The sequence below is a fragment of the Acanthochromis polyacanthus genome, chromosome 3, assembly GCF_021347895.1.
Source record: "Acanthochromis polyacanthus isolate Apoly-LR-REF ecotype Palm Island chromosome 3, KAUST_Apoly_ChrSc, whole genome shotgun sequence".
NCBI lineage: Eukaryota > Metazoa > Chordata > Actinopteri > Pomacentridae > Acanthochromis > Acanthochromis polyacanthus.
In genome coordinates, this window is record NC_067115.1 from 23,072,311 (window position 1) to 23,089,470 (window position 17,160).

The following is a 17,160-nucleotide window of genomic DNA, read 5'->3' on the forward strand; positions in this document are numbered from 1 at the left end:
CTATTGGTATTATTTATAAAATTTAAAGTCTCGTGATGAAAGCACTGGTAACTGCTGTGGTTGGAAGTTAGTACATCAAATACACCTTCAGCACTTCAAGGTATTTAATCATAGAAAACATTACTTCAGCACAGCAAAATAAGGATGAAGTGCTTAACCTGCTGTTGTTAACCGTAGAAAATATCAGTAAGTGAATAAAACAGTTACTGATTGGTTAGGTACATATTATATACATTCATGCTTTCTTCCAGCAAAATCTATTTAAATACGGCTTTGCTAGCCATTTACAATCCAACTTAAAAAGTCTGTAGTGAAGTTTTAGCTAGCAGCGTGGCCCGCTTTGACAGTTTTCTTCAAATGGTGGTAGTTTGGCAAAATCTTCATCAGAAAGTCAAGCTGAAGAGTCTGGGGCTGGAATGATAACAAAACAGACATATAAATAAGCAAAATGCATAAAAGGGATGTTTCACAATTCTTTCAATACTAAAGACCTCATTTTGACACTCAAAGCAAAATCACGTTCAAGGTTCACTAAAACGTGTGACCACAATGTTTATTTTCCCTTTCCAGGACAAGTCGCCTTTAGCCTGTGTAAACGCACTAGTCACATATACTACTATATTTATCAGAATGAGAGTTTTGGCAGCTGTCGAAATTGTTATAGTATGTTTTGATGTAGATCCCATATAGAAGAGGTGAATGCATTAACTCTAAAACCTGTATACACACGTGGACAAAATTGTTGGTACCCCTCAGTTAAAGAAGGAAAAACCCACAATTCTCACTGAAATCACTTGAAACTCACAAAAGTAACAATAAATAAAAATTTATTGAAAATTAAATAATCAAAATCAGCCATCACTTTTGAATTGTTGATTAACATAATTATTTAAAAAAACAAACTAATGAAATAGGGCTGGACAAAAATGATGGTACCCATAACTTAATATTTTGTTGCACAACCTTTTGAGGCAATCACTGCAATTAAACGATTTCTGTATTTGTCAATGAGCGTTCTGCAGCTGTCAACAGGTATTTTGGCCCACTCTTCATGAGCAAACAGCTCCAGTTGTCTCAGGTTTGATGGGTGTCTTCTCCAAATGGCATGTTTCAGCTCCTTCCACATATGTTCAATGGGATTCAGATCTGGGCTCATAGAAGGCCACTTTAGAATAGTCCAACGCTTTTCTCTCAGCCATTCTTGGGTGTTTTTGGCTGTGTGTTTTGGATCGTAGTCCTGTTGGAAGACCCATGACCTGCGACTGAGACCAAGCTTTCTGACACTAGGCAGCACATTTCTCTCCAGAATGCCTTGATAGTCTTCAGATTTCATCGTACCTTGCACACTTTCAAGACACCCTGTGCCAGATGCAGCAAAGCAGCCCCAAAACATTACTGAGCCTCCTCCATGTTTCACCGTAGGGACAGTGTTCTTTTCTTCGTATGCTTGGTTTTTGAGTCTATGAACATAGAGTTGATGTGCCTTACCAAAAAGCTCCAGTTTGGTCTCATCTGTCCAAAGGACATTCTCCCAGAAGCTTTGTGGCTTGTCAACATGCATTTTTGCAAATTCCAGTCTGGCTTTTTTATGAGTTTTTTTCAGCAGTGGTGTCCTCCTTGGTCATCTCCCATGAAGTCCACTTTGGCTCAAACAACGACGAATGGTGCGATTTGACACTGATGTACCTTGGCCTTGGAGTTCACCTTTAATTTCTTTGGAGGTTGCTCTGGGCTCTTTGGATACAATTCCAACGATCTGTCTCTTCAATTTGTCATCAATTTTCCTCTTGCGGCCACGTCCAGGGAGGTTGGCTACTGTCCCGTGGGTCTTGAACTTCTGAATAATATGAGCCACTGTTGTCACAGGAACTTCAAGCTGTTTAGAGATGGTCTTATAGCCTTTACCTTTAAGATGTTTGTCTATAATTTTTTTTCGGATGTCCTGGGACAATTCTCTCCTTCGCTTTCTGTTGTCCATGTTCAGTGTGGTACACACCTTTTCACCAAACAGCAGGGTGACTACTTGTCTCCCTTTAAATAGGCAGACTGACTGATTATGAGTTTGGAAACACCTGTGATGTCAATTAAATGACACACCTGAGTTAATCATGTCACTCTGGTCAAATAGTTTTCAATCTTTTATAGAGGTACCATCATTTTTGTCCAGGCCTGTTTCATTAGTTTGTTTTTTTAAATAATTATGTTAATCAACAATTCAAAAGTAATGGCTGTTTTTGATTATTTAATTTTCAATAAATTTTTATTTATTGTTACTTTTGTGAGTTTCAAGTGATTTCAGTGAGAATTGTGGGTTTTTCCTTCTTTAACTGAGGGGTACCAACAATTTTGTCCACATGTGTAATTGCTTTGCTATCTACTAGAACATCACCATCAACTTCAGTCTGTAGTTACCAGAGATACATCGAGACCTCTCTGAAATAATTTGATGTCAGATTTATCAATGCTAATCACAAGACAGGGGTGCTTGTTACACTCCAAATGACCCCCAGTCATGTGTATCCATACCTGTGGCCTCTCTGTCTGAACCCGCCTCATACATCCAGAGCCATAGATGACTGTGTTCTCAGGTATGACCTCACAGGTGTTGACTTGACAGAAGGCTCCAATAATACAGCCACTGGTGAGGATCACATTTCTGCCAACGTCAGCTAGACAACAAAGCAGAGGATAGTCAATGCAGTGAGTGACTTCACATAAATTAAATACGTGTTCATCTCTGCAGGTCCCATCGCTACATGATCGCACACTAAACACCAGACAATGATGCAAACGTCTCACCTTTAGATTCTATCACATTGTTGTCACCAATTTTGAGTGCTTGTGATACTGTTTGTCATCTGTTAAGGAACACCGTTGTAGTAGCTTTGCTTATATTAAAAAAAATGACTACAATTCAAAATCACTTGTGGACAAAGATTTTATAGGCTGCTTAAAAGGATACCACAGCCAACTTCAAATACATTGTTGATACCAATGGTCATCGTCTTTGGTTCCACCTCAGAATCTGGTGTGATATTTTCCGGGTAACTGTGGGGCAGAACAAATAAACCTGTAGGTATTATGATTCACAGGCAGGCAACATCCAAAGATGGGTACAACTGTGAATGGAGGTTACATTAAAGTACCAGGAATCTTGACTGACCTGTTAATAATGAGGGCTTGCTCCTCGATCAGATTGCCTTCTCCAATCACGATGGGTCCTGCCTCTGCAATGATACGAGCTTTTGGATGGACCACTGTCCTGGGGCCTGAGGAAACAAAATACAGGAGGTATCACGCCTACAGCGAATCTATTATAGCTATGATCCGCTTTGTGACAGAGAAAAGCAGGACTTCTCAACTCTGAGGCGCTCACTAATCATTGAACAAATGCAAAAACATCTTACCAATTGTAACATCTCCTCTGATTTCACTTTCAACACAAACTACTGCTCCAGCGGCTATTTTGACGCTATGAAAAAAACAGAAAAAGCGAGGATGAAGTGTTAGAAAATGCTAGCTAACGTTGCTAGCTACTTTGCTAAACCGCTTTAAGTTGGTACATTGTTACTTCACCGGGTCAATTTAGTCATAAGTTTTACGCAATCACTATTTAAGTAAGCAATCAATCGTTATATACAAGAAAGTATTTGTTTTACCTTTTCTGAGCATTTTGTTTGTCTGCCATTGTGAGAGACAAAATCCGACGGGAGTCGACGTTGATTTAATCGGTCATCGATTTAGAATCCTTGTTGTTTTATGCATGTGCGCATGCGCCAGTTGAGCAAAAAAAAACAAAAAAGCAACAACAACAAAACAAAACAAAACAAACCCTGGCGGATATTCGGTCCTGAAACATTAACAGGAATGAGAGTTATGAAAACATTAGATAATTTTGAAGAGGTTCTGTAGTATGAGAAATTATGAGGGCCACCTTTAAGCAAGAAACAAGTCTCATTTCTCTGATTCCATCTTGTTATATTTTTATATTTTGTGTTTTCTGTACTCCTCTGTGTCATTAAACTGAATATCTTTGGGTGGCAGACAACGCAAGCTATTTAAGAATAGTATTTTGGTGATTTTCTGGCTTTTATAGGCCACACAACCAGTTGCATAATCCAGAAAATAAGAGACACATTATTCCACAATGATGATGATGATGATGATGATGATGATGATGATGATGATGATGATGATTGTTATTATTGAATTTCCCCTTGGCGATAAATAAAGTTCTTGAATTGTAAAATATTGGATAGGGTCTAGATAAATTACACTGTATCCCGAAGATAATATTACCGTACGGTTTTGTCGTGTTTAGGCTGTTTTTGTTTGAGTGGTATTCTTGTTAATAATGCTATCTTACTATCATGATTTAAAGATGGGTTCCATTTACAAATTAAAGAAAATTCTCTCTTTTGCAATTATCCTTTAAATGGTCCTTTGAAATTATGTCAGCCAGTAAAAACAACTAGATTTGTTGCAATCTAGCACACTAAACACATAATATAACACATATAAGACACAGGGGCAACAGTGGGAAACAGTTTTTTGTAGACAATCCCTTTTTGGCACAGCACCTGACCACATAACTGTGACCTACACTAATTTTCAAAAGTTTGGGTCACCAGTTGGTATTATTCCATTGTTAGCTGAGATGTGATGCAGCCATTAGTGGTATCTCATAGGGATTCTGCAGGTGTCCCTTAGGGAGGATTATTATGGTTTCTCCCTCAAATAACCTTGAGTTAACAATTTCGGTAAAATTAGTTGTTACATTGTAAGGAAATAGCTGTGCTGTGTATTAAGGTCAAAACTCTATCTGTGTGTACATGTGTAGAAGAAGAAACATTTTTTGTAAACAGCTGTAACTGTCCAGCCTGACCTGTCTGTGTCCATCAGTGCTTTGAGTTAGTGCTTAGCTCATCTCTTCCCTTTTAAAGGTCAAGCACAACTCATGGATTCATTGCACATCAAATGGTTATTATTAGAAATATTGTAACACTCGTGTAATATTAATTTCAGTGCTCAGTTAGTTGTACCTTAAAAAATTAATCCTAACAACGTGCAACACAAAGTGCAGACAACAGGAAAATCCGTTTTAGGATAGACATGCACCTCTTTGGTTATTAAACTGAACGAGGAACACAAACTTATGTCTGAACGACAGAAAGCCATCACTTTAACTGATAAAGGAAGCCAATGGTGTTCCATAAGCCATGTCTGAAAAGGGATAAAGACCTAGGATGTGTGTCTCAGTCAAATAAACTGGATATTTACAAAGGAATCTATTAATTTAACTCATGTCTCGCACTCTGAAGGTCCTTTTGTCTAACAAGTGTTGGCTACTCACACAGGCAGCGTTCATAGTACAGGTACTTTGTCCCTTCTCGCTCCCACTACAATGTCAAAACAAGCCACAGTCGGAAGTGGGATCGACTATGGCAAAAAAGAAACCAAAGAAAAACATAAAACACACAACTTCAGACGCAGGGCTGAAAAAGTTGACAAGTCAAGAAGGAACCACACAACGACAGGAAAATAATATGGTTCTCCTCGCTACTGCTGCTTTGGTCGTCGCCGTTTTTGTGGTACCTCTGACAACTGAAGTATCTGCATGTAAGTACGCAGGAACTGAGAGGTTAAAAGTAAGAGCAGGGCACTGATTTGAGGCTAGGCTAGCAACCCAGCTAGTTAGGTATTTCACAGCAAGTTTTACACGAGTCTCTTCATTTGTTTAAATTAGATTTCAGCGATGATAGCGGCTTTCGACAGGCAACTAATTTTTCTTCCAACTCGACTAACAGGTCTCAAATCTGTTAACTCACGGCTAATTATACATTCGCACCAGCTGAAGGAAAACTGTCCAAGAGTGAGCTCCAGTCGTTTGAACTTCCCTCCTGGGGGTATTTTGCGGATTAACTGGGCATGTGACCACTTGGCCCTGCAGCCATAACTTCAGCCCTCTCACATGCTTTCCTCCTCCAACGGTAGCGTTAGCTTGCTGGATGTAGCTTGCAGTTAAACTGGGCTTCTAGCTACCACACACTGGTATGGATTACGCTCCTTGTTCGTAACGATACCAGTAAAAACGTAGACTCAAGGTAAGCTAAAAGCCGGTAGACTCTTTCTGCAGGTTTTAAAAATGCTAGTCCATCATGGCATGATTCTCAGACTTATACAACATGCTAACATGTAGTCAGGAAAGCTGGGAGTAGCTAGTCTAATTGCAAACGCAGTGTTCTGATGATTTAAATTATGTTTAGAAATGTTTATTCAGTGAACAGTGGCTTTACAGCTGGGTGGGGTCAGCTACAGTAAGCTGCAGGTTGCAACTTTGCCACCGTTTTGCCTTTTTTGCCGTAAAAAAGCTTGTTCATGGATTTAATCTGATCTGCACAATATCTACTGTTATATCTTGATTCAGCTGGCTTCAGTCATCATAAGCATTTAGCACTGAAGATGGATGAAGCACTTCTGACAGTCAAGAATGACCTGGACACTGAGATGGTGGTGTCCTGGATGTCACAGCGCTGCTATCAGGTAGCATCACGCTTACCAATTATTCTCCACCGGTTGATTTTGTCGCTGTTTGACTCACTTCAGACAAGAATGATGACAGTGTTCTGATCTGGGCCTTTGTTTTTTGTGATTAGTGTTTGTATCAAAAGCTAGGGGTGGTACCTGCAGGATCCAGTCCTGGCCAACCCAGTTCAGTGGACTTTGCTGTAGGTACACAGCATGAAATTACACTACAGCTCAACAGCACTTTGGTCAGCATGGAACTCTGCAAGTAAGTTACAAATACAGTTATATTTCACAGTACATCAGGAGTGAGTATTTGCTACCTTAATGTAATATTATTATTGACCTTTTGCAGATTGAATGGAAATGAGCATAGGCGTCAGTTTAGGGGGGGACGGTGGGGACGTGTCCCCCCCACTTTTTGTCAGGGGTCATTTTGTCTCCAACACATTCAAATTCTTCACATGTAAGCCGTTGTAAACCCAGTTATTTTCAGTAGTATAGAAAATTCCGACGCTCCTGAACGCACCATCCGCACTCGGCCGAGAGTTGCACAGACACGCAGCACACCTTCGTGAGGTTAAAAAAAAAAACAAACAAAAAAAAAAAAAAACGCGCAGATGCTAAATTTGCGCCTGTGCCAAGTGGAAGCTCCGACCAGAGGCGTGCAGGGGCAAAATTTCGGCCCGGGAGAATTAGTACTAAAGCGGCCCACAGACCCCTCTACCGATAGCTCAACAGCTTGAGCCTCCGCCTTTGGTCTGGTGGTTGTGAGTTCGAGCCTAACTTGTGGTATTTTGCTGCTGTTCTTCGACATTTTCTCAAAGTGCTGTGGTCTCCGTCCCCCCCACTTTTAAAAACAAACTGACGCCCTTGGAAATGAGAGTTAGGTCTCTGACAGCTTAACTAATCTCACCTATGTTTTTTTTTTTATGCCCCTAAACAAAAATTTATGTAGTGGAATTGGCAAGAAGAAGATTTGAAAACATGAACAACCATTTAACCACAACCATTTAAGATCCACGCACACACTTTTCTTAAAACAACATTATATTTCTTCACCACATTGCTCATACATATATTTTTAAAACAGTCTATGAAGTTCTTTAGACTAGCATGTATTCCTGAATATGATATACAGCTCACAGATTACTTAACGCACACTGTGAAGGTCTTTGTAATCCCACATGGTTTAACTTGACAGTTGAGATGCTGTGAGGTATCCTTAAAGGTTATTTGAAGATATTCAGCATATGAGTTTGCAAAATCATAGTAGACATAAACATCACATGACATCACTGAATGAAAATTGAAATATATCCAAACAAATAAGGATCGGTGGGATGACTGCGGGTGCTTTGGCTCATTAGCTGCTGGCTTGTTGTTTTTATTGTCCAGGGTTCCATTCCACTTTGGGGAGCATGGGAACTACTCTCTGTGGGTGCAAAACCTGAACAACTCCTCAGAGGTCAAATGCTCAGTTTCAACAGATGCAGACCCCGTGAACAGCTACTTACGTGAGTCTCACACACACAAACACACCCATAAGCTTCTGTGACGTGAACATGTCAAGTGATTCAGTGCTATACTCGAACTGCGTGCTACGTTTGAGTAATATCCCGCTCTCCCCACACAGCGATCTTGGTTGCTTTTCTCATCTTTGCTGGACTGGGGTTGGTATTTCTGATTGGTAGGAAAATATTAGGGTAAGCTCCTCTAATTGCTTTCTTCTTCTCTGTTCAGTAAATTCTTAAGAAGAAATAGAATTGTCTTGATACTGATTAGATAATCTGCAGTGTCTCATCTGCACATACAAACAATGTCACATTTACATACACACGTGGACAAAATTGTTGGTACCCCTCAGTTAAAGAAGGAAAAACCCACAATTCTCACTGAAATCACTTGAAACTCACAAAAGTAACAATAAATAAAAATTTATTGAAAATTAAATAATCAAAAACAGCCATTACTTTTGAATTGTTGATTAACATAATTATTTAAAAAAACAAACTAATGAAACAGGCCTGGACAAAAATGATGGTACCTCTATAAAAGATTGAAAACTATTTGACCAGAGTGACATGATTAACTCAGGTGTGTCATTTAATTGACATCACAGGTGTTTCCAAACTCATAATCAGTCAGTCTGCCTATTTAAAGGGAGACAAGTAGTCACCCTGCTGTTTGGTGAAAAGGTGTGTACCACACTGAACATGGACAACAGAAAGCGAAGGAGAGAATTGTCCCAGGACATCCGAAAAAAAATGATAGACAAACATCTTAAAGGTAAAGGCTATAAGACCATCTCTAAACAGCTTGAAGTTCCTGTGACAACAGTGGCTCATATTATTCAGAAGTTCAAGACCCACGGGACAGTAGCCAACCTCCCTGGACGTGGCCGCAAGAGGAAAATTGATGACAAATTGAAGAGACGGATCGTTGGAATTGTATCCAAAGAGCCCAGAGCAACCTCCAAAGAAATTAAAGGTGAACTCCAAGGCCAAGGTACATCAGTGTCAGATCGCACCATTCGTCGTTGTTTGAGCCAAAGTGGACTTCATGGGAGACGACCAAGGAGGACACCACTGCTGAAAAAAAACTCATAAAAAAGTGAGACTGGAATTTGCAAAAATGCATGTTGACAAGCCACAAAGCTTCTGGGAGAATGTCCTTTGGACAGATGAGACCAAACTGGAGCTTTTTGGTAAGGCACATCAACTCTATGTTCATAGACTCAAAAACCAAGCATACGAAGAAAAGAACACTGTCCCTACGGTGAAACATGGAGGAGGCTCAGTAATGTTTTGGGGCTGCTTTGCTGCATCTGGCACAGGGTGTCTTGAAAGTGTGCAAGGTACGATGAAATCTGAAGACTATCAAGGCATTCTGGAGAGAAATGTGCTGCCTAGTGTCAGAAAGCTTGGTCTCAGTCACAGGTCATGGGTCTTCCAACAGGACAACGATCCAAAACACACAGCCAAAAACACCCAAGAATGGCTGAGAGAAAAGCGTTGGACTATTCTAAAGTGGCCTTCTATGAGCCCAGATCTGAATCCCATTGAACATATGTGGAAGGAGCTGAAACATGCCATTTGGAGAAGACACCCATCAAACCTGAGACAACTGGAGCTGTTTGCTCATGAGGAGTGGGCCAAAATACCTGTTGACAGCTGCAGAACGCTCATTGACAAATACAGAAATCGTTTAATTGCAGTGATTGCCTCAAAAGGTTGTGCAACAAAATATTAAGTTATGGGTACCATCATTTTTGTCCAGCCCTATTTCATTAGTTTGTTTTTTTAAATAATTATGTTAATCAACAATTCAAAAGTGATGGCTGATTTTGATTATTTAATTTTCAATAAATTTTTATTTATTGTTACTTTTGTGAGTTTCAAGTGATTTCAGTGAGAATTGTGGTTTTTTCCTTCTTTAACTGAGGGGTACCAACAATTTTGTCCACGTGTGTATGATATATTTAATTACTGGCAGCCTGACCTCATTGAAGCATTTTTGAAAAGTTGTGGCATGAACTTATGTAAATCTCTGCCAAGCTCTATTCCTAAACTGGCTGATCATTGCTTGTCCAGACTCGGAGCAGTGAGGAGTCTCGTCCTCCGAATTGGTGGATCCATGGAGACAGAGAGACTCATCAACTCTGTGAGTTGTTCAAAGTCGGGAGTTCTTACACTCACACTATTAAGCAGGAACTTAAGTCATCATAGTATTTTAATGACAGCAAAATTACAAAACAACCAGCTTCTATTTTTTTTTTTTTTTTTTTTAGTATCATTAATATATGTTGTGGAGCTTTTTGGAAATTTGATTTTAGAAATGTGACACAGGTATTAATAAAATATTTAAAATAGTGATTATATGCTTTCAATTGAATAGTGTTCATGTGTAGCCTCATTTTCACCGTCCAGGAACTGGGCTCTCCTCGGATGGTGCCTCCAGTTACAGACAACATCCTCCCTTCGCCACTCAGCCCCAGCAAGAGGCTTCGATCTCTGGACACGTTCAGAGGGTAGGCTCCCTTACCTCTGCAGCTCGACTTGCCCAGTAAAAGATATGATCTTATTTACCACTTGGACAGATTTGTCATCATGCTATATTGTCAGAATCAGAATCACTTTATTCATCCCCGAAGGGAAATTCAGTGTGTATTGTGTGACTGTCATTAGTACTGTATTGTGACATTTTAGTGGTAGACATTAGAATGATCTCTTATTAGTGAGTTCCCACTGACAATATTAACATGGATCCAGCATCTTGACACTGTGGTGTTAATTTTTCTTCAAGTGCACCCTTTATCTATTTCTGATGTGTAATGTTTTCCATTCTGCCTATTTTTTTTATATATCCTCATTTGCCTGCAGTTGAAAAGCGTAATGCTTTTTGGTAAATGTTGCATTTTCTCTCTTCCTGTCAGCATCTCCTTAATCATTATGGTGTTTGTGAATTATGGGGGAGGACGTTACTGGTTCTTCAAACACGAAGCCTGGAATGGTAAGTCCCACCTGGTTCCACTATCAGTTTTTTGAACTATGTCACAACTTGGCTAGAATTCACAGGTCTTTGTAACCTGTCTTGGTGTCAGCATTGATATTGTTGCTGATTTTGAAGTCTGCATTTTCCATTTGTCACCTCACAGGCCTCACGGTTGCAGATCTGGTCTTCCCTTGGTAAGGCCGATTTCAGTATCCTCCTACAGCACTTTCGTAACGTGGCTTAAAATTGTAGTTGACTGCACTCTTGAATTAGACAAGTGTTGGAATGCGCATTACTTAACCTCACGCATGGAAGTGAAAATGCATCAACAGTTGTTTTTTTTTTTAATGTAAAAACAATAATAGAGGATGTATGTACTGAAGAGTAGCAGGACTGAGTCCTCCAGTTCCACCACAATCTGCACATAAAATAATACATGTTGCAATATGCTTCCCCTGCAAGCCACAATGCTACTAAAAGGCAGTAAAGGTGCAGCTTTCTTCCATTAGAAAACAGAATCCAGGATAAAATCTCACCTGTCACAAAAGAAATGAAATAAACCTTATTGGCATAGCTTTTTAGCTAGTGCTCCTATTAAATGAACCTGATCTCATCTTCACCTTGCTCCTTTTTTTGTCCATTTTCTCACACTTCCTATTCCCACCAGGTTTGTGTTTATAATGGGCACATCCATCGCACTTTCCATCAACTCCATGCTGCGTGCAGGCACAGCCCGACTCTCGCTGCTCAGGAAAGTCGTGTGGCGGAGCATGCAGCTCTTCTTCATTGGTGTCTTTATCATTACCCCCAACTACTGCCAGGGGCCATGTACGTATAAACTCACTTGTTTGTTTTGTTGATGTTGTCTGTAATGGCCCAATATTGTATTTTGATCATTAGTAGACCATGTAGTTTCATAGTGTTTCAAACTGTGGACTTTCAAATGTGGAAATGAACGAAATTTCTTCTTTTTTTTATACATGTATGCTTTCGTGTTTCTACATCCATCTGTACTTATTCTTCATGTTCATCTGCTGCACAGTGTCTTGGAACAACTTGCGGATCCCAGGCGTGTTGCAGCGTCTTTCCTGGTCGTACCTGCTTGTAGCCTGCCTGGATTTATTAGTGGCAAGGGGCCATGTTGACCTCCTTACAACAGTCAGTTGACAGCTCAGTCTTCCCTTCATTCTGTAACTTTCCATCTTCAAAATTTGCCATATTTGCTGTGTGGATGCAAAAAGAAAAAATTTGATTTGTGTTTTGACTGTCATTTCCTGTTTACCTATTAATGATAAATGTATTTTGAAGGGGGGAAAAAGTGTTTGATTGCTGAACGTCTATGTTTTCTAGGATGCTTGGTGGGCTCCTGGCCTCGATATCTTGCTGTACTGGCCAGCATGGCTGTGTGTGCTTCTTTTAGAAGTCATCTGGCTCTGCCTCACTTTCCTACTTCCTGTACCAGATTGCCCAACGTAAGTCAAACAGGGCATTTTTGTACATACTGTAAATATTTGTCTGTTTTAGCTTAGCAAGCAACAAAGTCTTTTGCCACGTTTGAAAATATGTTTACTACACAGTTTGGTGGCTTTTGAGTGTTTTTTCATGAAGTGAAACTTTGAGTCTGATGCTAAATTGCTACGCTAAAGTAATGCTACTTGTAGTTTTATAGCAGTAATGACACATTTTCAATCTTCATAAATATTTACTTTTGTGTTAAGTTCATTTTTTCTTTACTGTATGTTCTGTAGTAAATTATTTGCAGTGCAGTTATTTAGCAGAAATTAAACCGTCAAACTTTAGTGAACAAGAAAAGAAATACACAGAGCTGACAGAATTTGTTCCAAGTCCTCGTCTACCTCCTGTGTTTGTTTTTAAACCCTAACCTTCCCTTTGATACAGTATGTCTTGTGTTAATAACACTGATTTCACTGTGCTTTTTGGAAACAGAGGCTATCTGGGTCCAGGTGGGATTGGGGACATGGGTCTGTATGCTAACTGTACCGGGGGAGCAGCTGGTTTCATTGACCGCTGGCTTCTGGGAGAAAAACACATCTACCAGACTCCCACATCACGGGTTAGTGTCCACTACAGCAACCCAGACATGCCAAGAGTACATGCATCTAGTCTCTATATTCCTTGAAACGTCAAGTTTGAGTTTTTACATCTTATTCCTTTGTGATCAATCCATACACACTTGTTAAAATCAGCCATTGTGATGTTACAGGTGAAGCGAGGGTAGACTGTACATTTACTAAAGCCTATTTCTGCTTTTATTCTAATTCAGGTGATTTATGGCACACACATGCCATATGACCCAGAGGGCGTTCTTGGTAGCATCAACTCCGTTCTCATGGCTTTTCTTGGATTACAGGTTTGTAGTGGGTATTTGTCTGGGTCTGTCTTCCTTTTGTGCTTAAAATGTTTCTTAAATCAATATTTCCAATATCTAATGTTAAGTAAATGATATAGACCATTGGAAAAATAAAGGTTACAAATTTATTGGATTGAATTGTTGTATTTTAATTGTCCTCAGGCTGGAAAAATAATCTTGCACTACAGAGATCTCCCTAAAAGTATTATGTCAAGGTTCCTCATATGGGGTTTATTTCTGGTAAGAAAATTGTTTTATTTTATGCTTCTGTTGACAGTATCTGTATCAATTAGTTATTGTTAAGTACGTTAAATGACCTTTTTCATTGCAAAACAAGTGTCTTGGTTTCAATGTTTTTGACTTTTCCTGAACACGTTTATTTTCAGGACACTTGGTCCTTCCTGACTGACCAGTTGCATTTTTTGCATCACACAGGGAATCATCTCAGCAACTCTGACCAAGTGTTCCACAAACCAGGGCTTCATTCCTGTCAACAAGAACCTGTGGTAAGGTTTGCTTTCGTGGCTAATTCATTCTTTCCTCATCCGTGTGCATATAGACGCAGCCTGCTCATGTCGAACAGAAAAACATACAAGTGAACAGTAGTTTGTTGACAGTGACTAATTTAACCTGTAAGAGAAGTCCTGTTGATTTTTACTGACGTGGATGATTGAGAATCTTCAGACATTTAAGTATGCTGATGTTCCAAGCATGGTAAATGGGAATAATACAGGATTTCTGGAGCAATGAGGACTTCCTACTGTGTCTGGGCTTCACTGATTGAAACCGTTTAAGAATTAAAGATGTGCAAAGCATGAATCGGCTTTAACTCACCTTCAGATGGAAGATTTCCTCAGCTGTTACTTTTTGTGCTCTGTTGAAGGAAGTTCCTGCATAAGATAGGATTTCCCAGCTTTGTGCACAATATTCGCTGTATTGTGTTCTTTCCTCACTTACATTTTGGACATTAACACACAGATAACATGACACGCGAATTCACTTCCCAACTTCACACTCACTTTAAATGATTCATATAGTTCTACTATACTCTGTCTACTTTTCTATATTTGCAGTTAATTTCTAGCCAGCCACCTTCCAAATCAAAAGTAGTTCACGTACAAATATTTCTTCAAAGCAACGTGGTGATTTTGACAACTCCTGTTTGTACTGATGCATTGCTCAGTGCAGCTGTAGAACAACTCCAGACAAAGGAAAGTTACAGGGATACTGCTGACAAATATTTACAATAGAATGCTTTAAACATTGTTGCTGTGTGTGTTCTTTTCCCCTTTAGGTCTCTATCTTATGTGACAACACTGGCCTGCTTTGCTTTTGTGCTGCTAGTGCTGGTCTACTACACCGTGGATGTGAAGAAATGGTGGTCTGGAGCACCTTTCTACTACCCTGGTGAGCACTAAAACCAAAACAAGTATATATATATATTTTTACATTTAAACCAAATGCTTTTAACTTAGATAGAATTTGAATGTTTAAATGAAGTTACAGTTGCAATTTTTAATTGAGTTTGATGCAAACTTAGAATGCAGAGTTTGAGAAATGAGCACCGTGAAATAAAATCGATCAAATTCAGCTGTATCTCTGTGGTGATTGTGATCTTTGCTTTCCAGGTATGAACTCCATCCTCGTGTATGTGGGCCATGAAGTGTTTGCGGACTACTTTCCTTTCCGTTGGCGCATGGCCAACAGCCAATCCCATACTGAACACCTCATTCAGAATCTCGTGGCCACTTCGTGTTGGGTCTTGATTTCCTACGTACTCTACAGAAAGAAGATTTTCTGGAAAATTTAGAAGAACAAGCCCTGAAATGAAGAAACAACAAAAGCAAAGAACACTGTTTACATCAAAATTGCTGGAGAAGATCTGAAAAACATTTGGAAAGTGAGGAAACAGGACACTGACTTGTAATGTCGAAACTATAATGAAGCTCCGTGTCCGAATGTGTGTGACTTTCTTCTTTAACAGCAACTCCTTTTTGCTATTTCATTTACATTTTTGAAAATATCACTCACTACTTTTTTAGAACGTTCAACACTTTTCCCAAAGATACTCAGTTAAGAAGCAGCGAAGCACTGCCAAATATCCACACTAACTCAGGAAGAACTTGTCTAAGAAAGGTTTTTACATTTGCTAACTATGAAAACTGACATTGTTCAATTTTTGACTATATGCTATAGACCCATGTTTTCATGTTTCACCTTGACAACAAACAGGGTGTTGTCAGAGATTTTTAGGAAGGCCTTGTTCACTTCCCCTTCGGAGAAACCCTGCTGCTGTCCCACAAACTGTTGTGATGCTATGAAAACTGAAGTGGGGATTTTGTGAGTCTTTAGCAGAAGGAGACGGTCCATTATGCACACTTCTGAAGAAAGTGTTTCGAAGAATGCATTGTGGGATGTCATCGTTTCCACTTCCCAGTGGCAAATGGAAATGGTATTTGGCCTCTTTACAGCCACCAGGTCTCTTTACACTAGTTTCAGCTGCATTATAAAAAAAAGTATATTTTCGCAAACTGAAAGATGTTTACTTTCAGACTATGTCTCATACATGCATTCTGGCATTGCAGCTCTTCTGTTTAAGCTTTTCCACCATTTGGATATGTTACATAGACAAAAATGCTATAGAAACAGGTTAAGAAGTTTGTGCACAATGGGACACATTATGTATAGATTTTGAAATCTGGAACTCAAACATCTGCAGCATTTTATTCCTGAGTTGCCTGTGTTAATTTTAACATCATCTATTGCCAGCTGGTCGTCCTGCTCAAGTGCAGGTGTTTTTGGTTTGCAACCTGGTCCTCCCCTTTGACCAATGCATCATCTCCCAGCAAGTGGTGGGACACGTTATGCTGCGTGTTGAGAGGAAGTAAAGGAGGGCACGTCAGGCGACTATTGAAACCTGCTGAGGGTTGCTTTTTTGGTGTTTTGGTTAATGCTGAAACAGCAAGTGGGTTTAGTTTTTCTTCAGGTTTTCAAAACCGAAAAAAACTGCTGTTTATGTTAATTGCGTAAAACAAAATTACAGAATGCAATTGTACTGTATTATGTTAATTTACAGGAGTTTGAGATTGTGAAGATAAAGTGTATGTTTGATGGTGTCTTGCCATAAAACTCTGTAGCCATTTACACCATACTATATAAATGTTCCATTTATAACTGTCAGATCATATAAATATCACTTTACCACATTTTTTGAAGAATCATGCAGTCTGTAAAATATCCAAATGCTGTCAGAGATTTTGGACCCACTGCTCCTGTAACCCTATCTAATTTGATTCCTATTTTCTTTTCCTTTTTTACTTTTTTTAATATTCACTGTTTGAAAAATAAGTTTATTTAATAAAAATTTATTCCAAAAATTATATTGCTGTTGTTTGAGGTTGAGGATGATTTGATTTATTTATTTTATTTTCTCTGAGAAGAATAATTATTATCCTTACAAATGCCAATGGGGGTAATTTATTGTCTGTAACAACATACATTCCAGTGCTGCAGTTTATCTAACACTGTTTTGTTATCTTCTCGCCGTGTTTCCAGCTTCACGGTGTAGAAAGGTGTAGTCTGCTTTATTGCTCAATAAGGCGTGGGAATCGAGTTACATCGTGAGTGCCCTGTGGGGGAAAAAAAGCAAGTTGTGAGAGTGTCTGTTAATCTCGCGATATCTTTGCTCTCTCTTCATTCATGTCTATTGTGAGAGTTTTTCGGTTCTCGCGTGACTTTGTAACTTTCCCACGCCTGTTGTTTTGGCGTCT

The 17,160-nt window shown here is 39.3% G+C and overlaps 2 protein-coding genes across 3 annotated transcripts; one reads left to right on the forward strand and one right to left on the reverse strand.

Moving 5' to 3' along the window:
* Positions 1 to 90: 90 nt before the first annotated feature.
* Positions 91 to 3,788, reverse strand: LOC110954677 (dynactin subunit 6-like). The gene is made up of 7 exons (XM_022199306.2): positions 3,660 to 3,788; positions 3,408 to 3,472; positions 3,164 to 3,269; positions 2,963 to 3,048; positions 2,800 to 2,847; positions 2,527 to 2,669; positions 91 to 411 (listed from the first exon to the last, which is right to left on the reverse strand). The coding sequence occupies exons 1-7, from the start codon at positions 3,686 to 3,688 to the stop codon at positions 319 to 321; spliced, it is 570 nt and encodes a 189-aa protein (XP_022054998.1). The 5' UTR covers positions 3,689 to 3,788; the 3' UTR covers positions 91 to 318.
* Positions 3,789 to 5,323: 1,535 nt separating this feature from the next.
* On the forward strand, positions 5,324 to 16,770 carry hgsnat (heparan-alpha-glucosaminide N-acetyltransferase). 2 transcript variants are annotated; one of them, XM_022199303.2, is made up of 18 exons: positions 5,324 to 5,619; positions 6,428 to 6,543; positions 6,657 to 6,793; positions 7,924 to 8,042; positions 8,162 to 8,231; positions 10,119 to 10,188; positions 10,455 to 10,555; positions 10,961 to 11,037; positions 11,183 to 11,213; positions 11,687 to 11,847; positions 12,062 to 12,177; positions 12,370 to 12,491; positions 12,967 to 13,093; positions 13,304 to 13,390; positions 13,553 to 13,630; positions 13,826 to 13,896; positions 14,685 to 14,797; positions 15,019 to 16,770. In XM_022199303.2, exons 1-18 carry the CDS (start codon positions 5,442 to 5,444, stop codon positions 15,198 to 15,200), a joined length of 1,956 nt encoding a protein of 651 aa, XP_022054995.2. In that variant the 5' UTR covers positions 5,324 to 5,441; the 3' UTR covers positions 15,201 to 16,770. The 2 variants fall into 2 exon arrangements, with proteins under 2 accessions (XP_022054995.2, XP_051801330.1); XM_051945370.1 differs by lacking the exon at positions 5,324 to 5,619 and adding an exon at positions 5,766 to 6,104.
* The last annotated feature ends 390 nt before the right edge of the window (positions 16,771 to 17,160 follow it).

What these genes read in the sequence shown, in the direction of transcription:
- LOC110954677 (XM_022199306.2), bottom strand. Translation starts at nt 3,688, where the DNA reads ATGGCAGACAAACAAAATGCTCAGAAAAG. An exon ending in CAGAGGAGATGTTACAATTG is followed by an intron (nt 3,270 to 3,407) that starts GTAAGATGTTTT and finishes TTGTTTCCTCAG; the next exon opens with GCCCCAGGACAGTGGTCCAT. An exon ending in TTCAGACAGAGAGGCCACAG is followed by an intron (nt 412 to 2,526) that starts GTATGGATACAC and finishes TTATCATTCCAG; the next exon opens with CCCCAGACTCTTCAGCTTGA.
- hgsnat (XM_022199303.2), top strand. Translation starts at nt 5,442, where the DNA reads ATGGCAAAAAAGAAACCAAAGAAAAACATAAAACACACAACTTCAGAC. An exon ending in TCTCTGGACACGTTCAGAGG is followed by an intron (nt 10,556 to 10,960) that starts GTAGGCTCCCTT and finishes TCTTCCTGTCAG; the next exon opens with CATCTCCTTAATCATTATGG. An exon ending in CCTGTCAACAAGAACCTGTG is followed by an intron (nt 13,897 to 14,684) that starts GTAAGGTTTGCT and finishes TTTCCCCTTTAG; the next exon opens with GTCTCTATCTTATGTGACAA.